Source organism: Polypterus senegalus, chromosome 5 (assembly GCF_016835505.1).
Source record: "Polypterus senegalus isolate Bchr_013 chromosome 5, ASM1683550v1, whole genome shotgun sequence".
Lineage (NCBI taxonomy): Eukaryota > Metazoa > Chordata > Cladistia > Polypteriformes > Polypteridae > Polypterus > Polypterus senegalus.
This window is the reverse complement of record NC_053158.1, coordinates 183,568,838-183,584,578: the sequence shown is the minus strand read 5'-3', so window position 1 is coordinate 183,584,578 and position 15,741 is coordinate 183,568,838. Positions and strand designations below refer to the sequence as shown.

Here is a 15,741-nt window from a genome sequence, read left to right as displayed (position 1 = left end):
TTTTATTTGCTTGTGTTTGGGTGTAGTAAGTTAGTTGAAATATACGTACTGTATGTTGTTTAGGCAGGTAATGAGTTTATCTAACTAGGAGAGAAATAAATGCCTTTGAGGAACCATGAATAGTCTTAGCATGGGAGTGAAACATAAGGTCATGCTGGTGAATCATGTATATTTTGAGAAGTGACATAAAAGCCAAAACCTTGGGGATAGTTGCAGTAGAAGGGGTGCAGAGAGTTTACATCATTGCTAAACACGGCTTTCTGCATGGTTCAGAAGTTTAAGAGCACATGCATAATTAACCTGTTCCAATGATTATAGGTCTTATAGAACCATACTAGACTAGGGAAAAGGCTATTTATAATACATACTGCTGTTGTAATTTTGAAAACCTAACTGTAAAGATTAAAACAGTTGTCAAAGAGGTGCTAAGTTAGGCAAACACAGGCATCAGAGTTAGATAAAAGAAATTACATAGTGAGAGGTACGGAACATTAGGATGAGCAAGTTGCAAATACTATTCAGGGTTAAAAGAGGAAAGAGAGTGTAGAGTGTTAGTAACTCCATGAGATAATGTGGCAAAGACATGGAAAGTCAAAGAGCATGAAAAGCATGTGTTTTTCCTGGGGTTTGGTATCTGGTTGAACCTGTTAAAGTACCGTTGCCTTGTCACTCATTTATCATTCTGGCTGTAAAAAACAATTACTGGTAGTTTGGAGGACCATGTGAGTACCATAATGTTTTAATCTTAGACCTAGGTACTAGCATTGTTTTGCCTGGTCTCATCTTGCCTTCTCAGCATTAAATGGAAAGGAAGATGCAAGTGGAAAAGAGGCTTTGAGGACAGAGGTGAATGGGAATCTCAGTGGGCAGAAATAAATGCAATGACACTGGTGCTAGCCTTGTTGCTTTATGGAGTTTGCTTGTTCTCTTTCTGATTGCATGGGTTTTTCTCCAGGTAACCTGGTTTTACTTGCATTCTCCAAAATGTGGGCATAAAGTGAATTGCTGATTCTTAATTGGCCTTTTGTGAATGGACTCTCAATAGACTGAAACTCTGTTTAGTGTTGGTTCCTGATTTGTAGTAGATAATGGCTGGATAGGCTCTGCCTCTGAATTGGATTAAACATGTTTTAAGAATATTATGGTTGCATCTTTATATCTGAGACTTAACTAATCAAGGACTCAAAGCAATAACTTTGTTTTCCAAAATCATATTTCAGACAATATTTGTAGAAAGTATATTAGATTTATTTTTTTAAAGTTTTCTTACATTTTTTGTTCCTCCATCAATACTCGGGGTTAGGGGGGAAGTTTTGCGCCTGTAGGTTTTTGTTTTTTGTTTTATTTTTATATTTTTTGGAGGTTAATGAGTATTTCTTATGAATTACTAGCCATAATAAGCAACAGGTTTACATTATTTTCTCCACTAATTTTGAGTTGTATGTTTTCTGGTATAGACTTTATGCTAAATTTTGAATTATTGTGCAGTTTCTTTCTGGATGGTACTCATTAGGAATATTTTTCTTGTATCTTCTCAATTTACCATTGCAAACTAACAACCCCTTTAATTTTCATTAGAAAAGTTCTGTTTTAGAGGCTGCACCCTTTTATTGTGTTAACTTTGTGTTATTTTTCCATGTTATTGAGAGAGTGCTGAAATCTCAAAAGTTGTCATAACCTTTTTTTTTCTCTCCCATGTAGGCAGTGACTCTTAAAACAATGGAGAATGGACAGACTACAGCGTCAAAGCTTGGCCTTCCTCCACTCACCCCAGAGCAGCAGGAGGCCCTGCAGAAGGTAAATACAAGTGACTAGTCTTCATTACCTTTAAGTACACACAAGAGACTAGTCTTCAGTGCCTCATGTGTTTATTTACCAACTATTGTCTGATCTTTTGTGTCTGTTCCAGGAATTAATATTTTTTCTTTTACTGTCAAGTAAGTGTAGTTTTCTGGTCATGAGACTTAAGTATTCATATTGTAAACATTTCTAGAGCAGTGTTTATAAAAGTCTTCTGTTAATATAGGTCATAGATGAGGTACTGAAGTCCTGTTAATTAAATGTGTTCATTTTATAATGGATCCTAGATTTCTACCCAACACATTTAATGGCTGTTCATTTTGTCATGTTTCCTCTTATGTTATAAACCTAAAGCCTCTGTACATTACTAAAATATAAATATATCTTAAAGTGCTAAAGCAAGTACCAACTCATGCGGTTGTATGTCTTTATATATAACTACTTTTAAGTGGTGAAATATGTCATGAGCATAATTGCAGTTATTGTAATTAATATCAAAACTGAGCAAACTGAAGTTAATAATGCTTGCATTCCAACTGTGGCTAACAACTGTTGGAGAAACCTAAATAATATAAATATAATAGGAAATATTACAGAAAAGGGAGACCTGATTAAAAACTTTGATATTACTGGCTGCTGTGGACTTGGTAAACACCTAGGATGATTCACTTGGAAATTTCAAATTACAGCTTCTTTTCCTTACAATATTAGCAAGGGGCCACTTCTTTAATAACAGGGAGATTTTGTTGAATATATTAATTAAAATTACTGCTTTTATTTAATGTTGTAGAATGGTTTGGAACACAGCTCACTATTCTCTTTTTTTTAGCATATCATACTTCATCTGATTTAACAGCACTTCATAAGATTGTGATTTAATTTCACAGTGGAAATTTCCTAGTTTTAGTCACTGAAATATATTTCTCCAATAATAAAAGTAATATTGCAGAAGAAAAATCTCTTGCAGAAACTTTTTCTTCAATTAGCTGTATCACCAAGATGTTTGAAAAGATTATTGCTAAGAGACTAATACATGAAATATGTTTAGCATACCTAGTCGCCTGTTTGCACTGGTGAAATTGGCCAGTTCCTGCATGTGTTGGACTAGAAGTTTATGGAATTTTTTTCCCCTCTCTCTCTCATCCTCTCCTGTGCTTATCACATTTTCTAACACACTTGACTGAAATTGGAGATGCCAGTCATCCATTTCATGTGACTGAGTTAGCGGATTCTGATTATAATTTTTTATTTTATTTTTTCTTTAGCTTTTAAAAAGCTTTCTACACTAATCTCTTGCATAACCAGATGTGGAGAAGCATTATGTTCTATATTAAGGTGTTAACTTTTGTGTTTTTATAATTAAGAAGACAACAGGTGTTACCTGTTCTTTTTCATTAATAAAATGAAATGCTGTAGACTTATTGCCCATTTTCCATTAAAATGCTAAAGAAAAATTCTATTTGTTAACAAATAAAGTGTACAGAAAATGTTAATCCATAATACATATGGCATAAAATGCTTCTCATAATTACTAGCTGTCATATTTTTTAATTTCTTTTGTAATGTACTTATCTGAATCAAAGTTTAATTTAAAGAAGTAGTTGTCACTAGTTCCCTAACAAAAAAAGATGTATATTCCGACATATTGATTCAATTAATTGATACTGGCTGCTAAACACTGCTTAAATGCAAATATGCATGCACTTATAGGATTTAATCATTTTTAATCCCTAATTGTACTGCAGCTTTTTTGCTGTTAAAATATACATTTACTATGTTTATGCAAAGTTTTTTTTTCCCATACATCATTCCAGCTAGACATTCCTAATTTTTGAGGTATAATTATAAATATGGATTACCATTTGAATTATGCAGTACTTGTTTCTTATTAAGTCATACACTGTATGACACACTCAAACAAACAAAACATAGAGCAAACCTTTAAAAAACATTGCAAATCTGTCAAATGCTTCTAAGATATTTATTAAGAAAATACAAGGCTAATATGCTTAACAAATTTGCAAGTCGTTGTCTTCTTCTTTCGGCTGCTACCGTTAGGGGTTGCCACAGCGGATCATCTACGTTGTCCACATATTGACTTGGCAAAATTTTACACCGGATGCGCTTCCCCTGTGGCTGGGTTCTTAACAAGTTTACAATGAAAATGCATACATTTTGCTGTTAGGCTAAGTTAAGCAGCAGTTTCAAACTCAACATTTTCTATGTGAAAATGTAAGCTGCTGAACCTAACACAAGCTTGCTCACTGTCCAAAGTCAAATAAGCAGTGCCCATTTTATTTTAAGAACAATATAAAAAGGTCTAAATTCATTAAGGTATTTTTTCTTGCTGTTTGCCTAATTGCACAGTGCGACTCCTCCAATTCCGTTTTCTCAGTTAATTACTCCACTTTCTGCAGGTTTTTGTTCCACTCAGTTTTGTAGCTAACATATGATGAAACTTGGAATTTTAATTGTGTGGCTTGTTAGTGGTTTCATTCTCCCAAGACATTTATATTTTTTTTGTCTTCTGAGAGCTTTGTCCATTTGTTTTGTGGTCCCTCCTTCTCTCTCATATTTTAAAACATTTTATTACCACAGATACTTTATGATGCATGTACAATACAGCAGGTTTAAACATTAACTGGGAGAGCTGATGGTTCTTTAAATAATACTACTAATAATTCTTTAGATGTATATATTGCTTTTCTCACTACTCATAGCACTCAATTTGCCATTTGTAACTCAATAACTGATGATTGGTTAAGAAAACTGGCAACAATTAAAACTTGAATGCAGCAATTTAAAATTAAAATAGGCCATTAAGGATTCTGTAGTGTAACGAGCAAGCAAGTTAAAGCATTTTTTTGCTTAGTTTTAGTTATTAGTAAATAAACTGGTTATAATTAAGAAACTGGTTAAGTAAAAATATGCAGCCACTATGAACCTCCAGGATCATAACTGTGTACCCTACACTTATAGCATTATGAAGGACTGCTCCTACCCCTCCCATAGTCTCTTTATCCCACTTTCATCTGATAGAAGCCATTGTAGTATCTGAATCAGTTCTTCCAGGTTCTGCAACAACTTCTACCTCTTGGCTGACTAGATTCTGTACATTGAACGCTTTGTTGACTCCTGCCCTCAGATTTGCTCTTAGTAGCTTATTTGTATGCTGTATATTTGTTATGCTTGTTACTACTGTTTTTTATTATTAGTAGTAGTTTATTTTTTACTATCTATTTGAAATTAATTACTATCTATTCACTTGCCTATTATTTATCCATTTATTTATATATTTATATTATAGTTCTTTACCTGTCTTTCGCTTGTCCTGTGTTTATGTACGTGCTGCATAGCAGTCTTGAGAAATGTTATTTCATACCACTGTAATTCTGCAGTACTTCATATGGCTGGTATGACAATAAAGCCACATGACTTGACACTTGAAATAAAGTATCTGGTTTTAAAGAAAGCATGAACATTTTTGAAAGAAAATCTTACAGTGATTTGAAAGGTATGTAAAGAGACCATGCAGATGGATGTGGACAATTTATGATCGCAAAAGGGTGCTGTAAAGATTTCCAGTGCAGATTAATCGATGTGGTATTCTAGCCCAGCAGCCTGGGCACAAGTACTTCTTTGTGTTAAATTTGCTGTGCAGCAAGCCTTATCAATTAACAGGAAAGACAACTATTTTCTTCCTTAGATAAGTGTATTTTTTTAATGGGACACATTTACAAAATTCCATCATGAGAATAAAATTATTTTGTGAATGCCTGATTATCAGAACTGAAGCAGAATCATTGACAATCGTTTAACAGTTATCAGAGTAAGATATCGGGACAGCCTAGCTATTAGCTAAAAAAATTAGTTTGATGGACTGAATGATCTCCTCCTGTTTGTCATATTTCTTGCTATCTTTAAGATAGGTGGTTAGATCATGTTAATTACGACAATTAGTGTACTTGTTGAGAGAGATCCTATGGGAAAATGTGCACACAATATGTTTATAAGGGCAAACTTTATAAAGAGCTTTTACAATCTTAAAATTTTTAAAATTTTGTCAGATGTCATCAGAAGTGCTTTATGCAAGGTGAACAACAATCTGAAGTAGTCTTGTCAAATTTATAAAAAAATGTATTTTCTATTAAGGTCCTACATTAAAAAGTGCAGCATGGAAGAGAAAGCAAAATGCAGATGCTTCTTTATGAAACATTTAGTATCTTAGCAGAGATGAGGTGTGATAATCCAAAAGACATTCAGAGTCATGAAGGACAATAGATACAAGCTGATAAAGTATACTGATGTCACAAAGAGAAGAAAATCATCTTTTTTAGACGTGGATATATTTATATATCGGCAAACTGGATTCTGGACTTGGATGCATTATATGTCTATTGTTAGGGAGTAAAGCAATTATTTTTTTACAGGTAAATGTACATAATGAAATAACTGACCAATAGAAATCTATTAATGGTGAAAAATTGAAAAGCTGAGAGAATTAACCAAATATGGAAGGATTTTAAGAAAAGTAGTATTGTATATAGAACTTTGAGAATTAAAATTAATAGTAATTGAGAACTGCTTTAAAACATACAGTTCAACAGCGTGGAAATGTTTTCTGAGTACATTGAGTTTAATTCTAATTAAAGTATGACATATACATTGTTTTAAACATATCTTGAGGCGAAAGAAGGATTGAGGGGACCGAGGTAAAATGTCTGCAGAGGGCATGTTCAGTACTGACAGACAACAGAGAACAAGACATTCTTCAAGATAGATATACAGATCTGATACACTGATATGGTAGTGAAGGTAGATCCTGTAAACATAAATCAAGAACCTTCAGCATCTTGTTAATAAAGGGACTAAAGGAAACCCCCTTTTAAACAATTTAAAAACATCCTGTTTAATGGTAACATATTGCTAGTATGGTACATATTGTATTAATGTTAAAGGCATTATTTTACTATTAGGAGCTTTAGAATTGCAGATTTTAATTTAAATCAACTAAGTTTTGTTTAATCAGTTATGCTATAGTGCAGCTATGTCTATTTTTATAATATGGATACAGTCTTCCTAGTTTGTTTGCAGGTAAGGCTTCAAAAGTTCATTTCATTAGAACAATTATGATGGTAACAGGTCATTCAGCCCAGCTAAGCTCATGAGTTCTGTTTGCCTTATTTCTCCAAAATAACATCAGGTTGAGTTTTAAAGCTTCCAAGTGTGCTACTATCTACCAAATTATTAGGTAACTTATTCTTTATAACTATTTCTCTGGGTTAAGAAGTACTAGGGTGTTGTGCTGTATTATCCATTATGGATGTAATGAGAAGTCAAGCAAAATGACACCTTTTATTGGCTAACTAAAAAGATTGCAATATGCAAGCTTTCGAGGCAACTCAGACTCCTTCTTTAGGCCAGATGTATGTGTTATCTTGCCTAAGGAAGAGGCTTGAGTTGCCACCAAAACTCTGGGTTAAGAAGAACTATTGTGAAATCTACCCCTAAGTTTTTAATTTGTGGCCTGTGCTTTTATTGAAGAACTCATTTTAAATTAGAAGCTAGAATCCATTATACTAAATCCTGTCATAATTTTAATCATTTGAATTATATTGCCTCTTTATCAATGTTTGCTTTAACTGAAAATGTTCATCTCCTTGAAGTCTTTCTTCTTAGCAGGTAGTTTTAGAATCTGCCTAGTCACGCTTCTGCAGACTTTCTCTAGCATTGTCTTTTTTTTTTTTTTTTGTGATTTGGATACCAGAACAGCATTATATAACATAGAAAGCCTTCCTGTATTCGTACTTCACACAGTGCGTGTTAGTACTGTACACTGTCCACTGCATCCTCTTAGTCCTTCAGAACACCCATTTTCTGTTCAGGTGTAACCTGTTCCAACTCATGTTTTTAATGCCTAGAATTAACTTGCATCTGATTTAAAACAGGTTTGCATAATTCTGAGCACTTTCAAAACCCATTTCTGTTTATTTGGCTGATTCTATATGATCTGCCATTCTGATTAGTTTAATATATTCAGACTTAACCAGCTTGTCATTTATATTCTTGTATTTTTCCGAAGATTGTGTATGATCAACATTCCTTGTCTTCTACTGAATACAGAGTTTTATGTATTTCATATTTAATTATCAAACTAAATATACTAGATTATAGCAATGGTAAAACATAGCAACACTCTTATGCATTTCCATTTTCTTGCAGTACTGTGTTTTTTGTTATTAAAGCCCACAACAAATGTTTCTCATACAGCCTTAAAAATGTACTACTTGGCATTCTCTAGTTGAAGTCACAATGGCATAAAATGTCAGTTTGAGAGAAAAGCATATATTTGTTTAAGTAGGAAATTCTGTGCTTTGACATGAAATCTGTGGTTACAATTTTATTGCCAAAAAGCATAATCATTGTAAGTAGGTAGTCATGTGAAATAGCTTAGTGTGCACTAAATATATAAATATATTCAAGAGTACATGTATTAAGGCAGAATATACATGAAAATGACAGACACTTTTAGAAGCACCTTTTATTTGTAGCCACTTAAATCTTCTAGTGCACCCTTGTGATTATACATGTTGAAATCTCTGCTCTTGGCCTGTTTACAACTAGATTTGACTTTGGTGTGGTGTCTAACTGGAAAGTCTGAATTGAAAGTTAAAAAAAAAAAATCTTTTAACAGTAAGTAGGCTGTAATATTACCTGTATGAGCGAGCTATTCCAGGTAAGATAAACTATTCTGCTAACTTATTGGTTGATATTATGTGCTAACTGAATTGAAATAATTCTGCAAACACAAACAGAATCCATGCTTGAGATAGAGGAATCATAAAGATAGACACTTGAAAGAGAGACAGTCCATAACTTTAGCTGTTTTGTGATTGACCTCAGCTTTAAAGTATTGTCTCAGTCTAAGGAAACTAAGCTAATAAAGTTTAGCACAGCACCCCCTGATTTTTTTGTACTTGATTTACCATTTAATCTGAAATTTTGAGAACTGTAGGGTTTAAATGAACCTTTAATAATAAAGCATAATCTAGTAATTGTTGCTTCTGCAAAAATTGCTCCCTTTATGCATGGCTTTGTTTCTAGTTTAAGTTGATGTGTGCAATTCTTCTGCTGTTCTCACTGTTTTAAGGTCAGAAAAATCATAATGATACATGCAGAAAGAACCCGCCAGAGTATCCTCATATAGCGTTTTCTACATCATCTTGTAAGACATTTCACTTTTTTAGGGTGAAAAAATATAATTTTCTCAAGTCTGGTAAGTTCTATTATTTACTTTATGAAGGTGAAATTTTTTGTGCCCTTAGCCCCTCCCCCATTAAATGATTTCTTTAGTGCCCTCTATAGAACCTTTATGTGCAAAAACCTTCATCTCAGTCTGTTATGATGGAATTTCAAGTCTGTAGTTTATTATTTTGTCAGTTCAGTCTGCAAAATACTTTGATATCTGGTGGTAGAACAGTTCATAATATTACCTTGTAGGTATTGCCATTTGCACTTGAGAAATGCTGATCAAAATGGCTTCTCTCAGTAGTTTTCTGAGTGATCCTTGTTCGTAATAGTTAAAAATAGTATAAAATTAGTTCAGATTTAAAGTTGTCTAAAAGTCAGCTATAAACTGTTAGTCAGTTAGTTACATATTTTTAATCTTGTTGTACTGCATAAAATAAAATGACAGAATCAGAATTACAAAAGTGGCCAAGCCAGATACCGGAAATAAATATGAAGAGCTAAATTCTATGGATAATATGCTAGGGTAAAAAGAAGGGGTTCTTTATTAAACACCATATAACATACAATGGGGCAAAAAAAGTATTTAGTTCTCCCACTTAAAGATGAGAGAGGCCTGTAATTTTTATCATAGGTATACCTCAACTATGAGAGACAAAATGAGAAAAAAAAAATCCAGAAAATCACATTGTCTGATTTTTGAAGAATTTATTTGCAAATTATGGTGGGAAAAAAAGTATTTGGTCAATAACAAAAGTTCATCTCAATACTTTGTTATATACCCTTTGTTGGCAATGACAGAGGTCAAACGTTTTCTGTAAGTGTTCACAAGGTTTTCACACACTGTTGCTGGTATTTTGGCCCATTCCTCCATGCAGATCTCCTCTAGAGCAGTGATGTTTTGGGGCTGTCACTGGGCAACATGGACTTTCAACTCCCTCCAAAGATTTTCTGTGGGGTTGAGATCTGGAGACTGGCTAGGCCACTCCAGGACCTTGAAATGCTTTTTACGAAGCCACTCCTTCGTTACCCGGGCGGTGTGTTTGGGATCGTTGTCATGCTGAAAGACCCAGCCACGTTTCATCTTCAATGCCCTTGCTGATGGAAGGAGGTTTTCACTCAAAATGTGACGATACATGGCCCCATTCATTCATTCATTTACACGGATCAGTCATCCTGGTCTCTTTGCAGAAAAACAGCCCCAAAGCATGATGTTTCAACCCTCCATGCTTTACAGTAGGTATGGTGTTCTTTGGATGCAACCAAGCATTCTTTCTCCTCCAAACATGATGAGTAGAGTTTTTACCAAAAAGTTCTATTTTGGTTTCATCTGGCTATTTGACATTCTCCCAATCCTCTTCTGGATCATCCAAATGCTCTCTAGCAAACTTCAGGCGGGCCTGCACATGTACTGGCTTAAGCAGGGGGACACGTCTGGCACTGCAGGATTTGAGTCCCTGGCGGCGTAGTGTGTTACTGATGGTAGCCTTTGTTACTTTGGGCCCAGCTCTCTGCAGGTCATTCACTAGGTCCCCCCGTGTGGTTCTGGGATTTTTGCTCACCGTTCTTGTGATCATTTTGACCCCACGGGGTGAGATCTTGCGTGGAGCCCCAGATCGAGGGAGATTATCAGTGGTCTTGTATGTCTTCCATTTTCTAATAATTGCTCCCACAGTTGATTTCTTCACACCAAACTGCTTACCTATTGCAGATTCAGTCTTCCCAGCCTGGTGCAGGTTTACAATTTTGTTTCTTGTGTCCTTTGACAGCTCTTTGGTCTTGGCCATAGTGGAGTTTGGAGTGTGACTGTTTCAGGTTGTGGACAGGTGTCTTTTATATTGATAACAAGTTCAAACAGGTGCCATTAATACAGGTGAGTGGAGGACAGAGGAGCCTATTACAGAAGAAGTTACAGGTCTGTGAGAGCCAGAAATCTTGCTTGTTTGTAGGTGACTAAATACTTATTTTCCACCATAATTTGCAAATAAATTTTTTAAAAATCAGACAATGTGATTTTCTTGATTTTTTTTTCTCGTTTTGTGTCTCATAGTTGAGGTATACCTATGATGAAATTTACAGGCTTCTCTCGTCTTTTTAAGTGGGAGAACTTGCACAATTGGTGGCTGACTAAATACTCCCCCTCCAACCCCCACTCTATATACATTAATCACTTTTAAGTTATTTCTAATAATGATGTAATATGTTAGACTTAAACTGTTTGACATTAAATCTAATTATAAATCTTCTTTTTTTCTCAGTGATGATAGTTTATCAACAGATAACATATACAGTATGTCTCACCATCTTCTCGGCTACTGGTTTAATTTTTACTTGCCTTTATTCAGTACTGTCCTGTAGTTAAAATGTTCTTTGCATTTCTTTAGATCTTTTATGCTTTATGTACAATGACACATAATTACATATCTTGTGTGACAAATTTTAGTGCAGTCTGCAGTACTTTAACATTAATAGGCATATTATAATAAGGAAATTATTGAATTGAAAACAAATGTCAGTTATTTCTTTGTCAGTGTTTTTTGGGAATGAGCATATTTCTTCTCTGTTCAGGCAAAGAAGTATGCAATGGAGCAGAGTATTAAGAGTGTGTTGGTGAAACAGACCATCGCTCATCAGCAACAACAACTGACTAACCTTCAGGTGAGAAATAACACTATCTGGGAAAGCATCACAACAAATCTAATATACTGTATTGTGTAATTTTTCCATTGTCATATCATGGCCAATAAACTTAAAAAAAAAAAAAATCCTGTAATTTTTGTTTATTTGAAAGATGTGTTAAACACCTTGGTTAGCTAAATGTAAAGCCTGCTGCCACTCCCAGATTTTACCTCTTTGTGGTCTTTTACAGATTAGGTAAATTGTCATACTCAAAATCATAGTAACATTTGTTTAGAAATCGATTATCTGGTGATATACCATTAAAGCAGGTTTCTGACGTATTAGTAAAATTATTTACTCCATTTATGTACTTATTCTATCCAGGATTTTTTGAGTATGCCTAGGAAATATTTTAAGTATACTAAGAGAGTGACTGTAATTTTAAATTGGATATTTCAGTCATCTTGAGTTAAATCTAAATAATCTCACAGTGCAACTATAAAATATAAGCAACAGGCTTTACCTGTATGCTAGAAAAGTTGTCTTATTGCCTTTTTAGGCCATAAAATTACAGATATATTTCAAAAGAATGAATTTTAACAAAAATTAATTCACAGGTTAAAGCAGTTTGGATTTTCTCAAGAACAGATTTTAATGCCTTTTTCCAGAGGAAATATCCTTGGTTGTGACATATTGTAGGTTTGCTTTTCTGATTGTTTACTGGAATATACAGATTGTTAAATTACAGTAAACACGGTCTGATTATTATTTCCACCTGGACAAGAATTACAAGTTTTTCTGAATTGTTGTGCATTGCTTATGGATGCGCTAATTGTTAATTTTTTGTGTTGCTTGCTTAAAACGTCAGTGAAGGTTTGCAAGATACTGGGGAATGGTTTTGTGGGAAGGTGGGGTGGGGGCTAATTAAGTACCAAGAGAAAGAAGATGGGTGGGGTTTGGGTTAAATGCAAAGGTGGGCATTCTGTCTGTGTCTCTGCCTGATGTCTACTAAGAAATACTTAAAGAAGAAAAACAATCTAACCTCCTTTTCAGCTCCTGCAGACTGAATTCTATCTTTACTGTCTTTCAGATGGCAGCAGTGACAATGGGCTTTGGAGATCCTCTCTCACCTTTACAATCGGTCAATAGCAATATTAAACTTTTTTTCTGTGCGCACTCCTGTTAAAGGGACTGTTACCCTCTCTTTATTTTTTCCTATTTTGTTTTGAAATTTTTTTGTTTTGTTTTAATATCTATCTAACTAATGGGCCAGTTGTACCCTCCTTTCCAGAATTTGTAGAGGGAAAGCAAACATATTTTAAAAGTAGACGTGGATTAAAGATATCTTATGGTAATGGCATACAGAATGAAGAAAATCATTAAATTTTAAATATTCAGAGTTTAACTTTTTCCCCCTTATACCACTACAGAGGTGTGTGCCCGTGTAGGCTGTCACTTGGCCTGTAGTTTCAGAATAAAATTCTATGGTAAATTTAAAGTAAAATATTTTTGTCTTCTATTTTTTTGGCAGCTTATATGAGCTGTTTATTTTTTAAATGATTTAACAAACTATGAAAGCATAAAAAAATAAAAATCAATGTCATTTTTAAGTGTATTTTCAGCATTTTAACGTATAGTAGCGTTACATTGTATTTAAAGTTCAAGCTAAAGTTTTGCATTTAATGCATATACAAAGATGACAGACTTTCGCTCTGATGAGAGGTATTTTGAATCTTTTAGATATTGGGTTAATTTTATTACTGAATTTTTTTAGATAGTGGATTAATTTTAATTAATTTCTACTAATGTTGAAAGCTGTCTGTTAAAGTAAAGGGGTAAACTGTTAAACACTTCATGATTATAGTTGCCATTTATAGGAGTCAAATCAATTTACTTGTACTTTGCTTAATGTTTGATCAATAGATGTTTAATGCAAACATTAAGCTTCTTTTAAGAATTCTAAAGTGAATTGTGGTGTTTATTTTTATGTGTGGGGTTGGATAAACTCATTTAAAAAGCAGGGATTGCCATGTCTACTTTATAAATATGTAAATGGTGTGCCGTGTTCACAAATTGGCCGCTCTTCGCAAGGTTGTTAGAGGATGAGCAGTCACTTTAACCTCAAATCAGCAATCAGAATTTTTTTTCCCTGACCTGTTAATTAACTGTGATCTGGTAGGCAGTGAAGTGCTAAGGTTTATTTATTTTTTGTATTAGCTTTTACAGCTGTAAATATGAAGCAAAATTACATTGGGATAACAGCTTAGAAATACAAGAAACCCCCCAATTTTTACTTTACATAGAAGGAAACAGATGCTTAGGTATTTGGGGTATTCTATTTTTATTTTCTGTGCAGACCAGCTTTTGAGACATCTGTATTTAGTCTTAAAAGGACTGAAGGCATTTTAAGACAGATGTTTTTAGATTCAGAGGGGAAGAAATTGTGTAATAAGTAAGTGTATAATTTCTCCATTTTGTCAATTTAAAGACTTGTTTTTCTCACAGTATCTGAGCAGACTGAGCTGCTGCAGGTTATTATCATGTCAGTATTAACCTGATTTTATGTGCTTACTGCAGTTAATACACATTTCCTAGTTTAGGTTTTTCTATTCTTGACTTGGTTCTGCATTAAACCCCAACCCTGCAACTAGGGAAGGAATGTTATTTTTGATTCTACAAATGCATGTTTACACACAATTAAGACACTGCGTTTATAATTTATATTGTGCATATGTATGCTTAAGTCACAGTTGTTATGACTAAGTAAGTGAAGCTATATTATTTCTTTAGTGAATCTCCTCACTTATTACTGTGACTTCAATTTCTTCTCACTATGACATTTGTAGACCATGCAGGTTTGTTCTAAACCTGAAGATTATAACTTAACAAAGCCCGCAATGTATCTAGAAAAAAGCTACACTATATTTCAGTTAGCTTCTGTCTTTAGTAGAGAATAAGGAGAGTATAAAATAGTGATGTTGTTTATATATTGATATTGAAAGATGTAAATTTACATTTACCTTGTAAACATCAGTATGCGATTTCCTTGTTACAGATGGCAGCTCAGCGGCAGCGCGCGCTGGCCATTATGTGTCGGGTCTATGTAGGCTCAATTTACTATGAGCTGGGAGAGGATACCATTCGGCAAGCATTTGCTCCTTTCGGGCCCATCAAAAGTATCGACATGTCTTGGGATTCTGTTACAATGAAGCACAAGGTAAGATTGACTTTTTATTTAGTTTTGACTACAGTAAAGTTAAAGTTGGAAAACTTCTTTGGTCACAGTATTCTGGTATACATTAAAAGCTGTATGTACAAGGACTATGTTTATTCCTTACCCGTACAATTTGCAATTCTTTTTGAATTAAGATTTCCATTAAGTAATTCAATTTTCATTTTTAATTTTGGTGCTGTAGTTGCTGCTAAGTGTGAGTAGTGGAACATATCAGTAACAGGTGTTGAATTCATTGTGCTTATATAAATGCTGCTGTTTTGTGGCCTGTTAGGTTTTCGTTTCTGGCCTACAGTTGGAATACCCTGCATAAACCAAGTTACAAGCTGTTCACAAGGAAAAGTAAGCAATTTTGAAGGTACAATGGAATAAAATGTAAATAATTACAGAAAAGTGGTCTTTGTAAAAACAAGAGGCAAAAAGTTTCATCTGATGAGATAACCCTAAATAGTAGGATGCTAATAGAGCTACAAAGTATAGTTGCAATTATAAAGAATGACTGAGAGAGTGTTAAGGAGTGTACTGGGGCAGCTGTTCCTGGAGCTGATCTGTTGGTGTCCACTGGTATTGAATATTGCCAAGTGTTTTTTGCAGCAAATATACTGTGCCTGCCGATGACATCTCTTGTTGAATGTTTCCTGTAAATTCACCGCGTGGCAGATTTAGGCAAACATTTTTTATTCTCAGCCCCCTATGATGCTTTCCAAAACTACTGTGACCTCCTGTTGCAGCCTTTCACAAAACTGTCACACATGCTTACAGTAAGATAGTTGCTGATCTTCACACATGGGTGATTTCATGACCCAGTCAGTACTCTAGCTGGATCTTCACATATGCATTAA

The 15,741-nt window shown here is 34.2% G+C and overlaps 1 protein-coding gene across 4 annotated transcripts in view; it reads left to right on the top strand.

Annotated features, from left to right (window-relative positions):
* The window catches only part of puf60b (poly-U binding splicing factor b), a 64,951-nt gene that overhangs the window by 14,392 nt on the left and 34,818 nt on the right, over nucleotides 1-15,741 (top strand). For 2 of the 4 annotated variants that reach the window (XM_039753731.1, XM_039753730.1), the window contains 4 exons: nucleotides 1,702-1,797; nucleotides 11,617-11,706; nucleotides 12,758-12,808; nucleotides 14,723-14,884. In XM_039753731.1, the coding sequence (XP_039609665.1) occupies nucleotides 1,720-1,797; nucleotides 11,617-11,706; nucleotides 12,758-12,808; nucleotides 14,723-14,884 (381 nt within the window). In that variant the 5' untranslated portion in view covers nucleotides 1,702-1,719. Of the gene's footprint in view, nucleotides 1-1,701; nucleotides 1,798-11,616; nucleotides 11,707-12,757; nucleotides 12,809-13,129; nucleotides 13,155-14,722; nucleotides 14,885-15,741 lie in introns of those variants that run through there. The other 2 variants (XM_039753732.1, XM_039753733.1) reach the window with 2 other exon arrangements.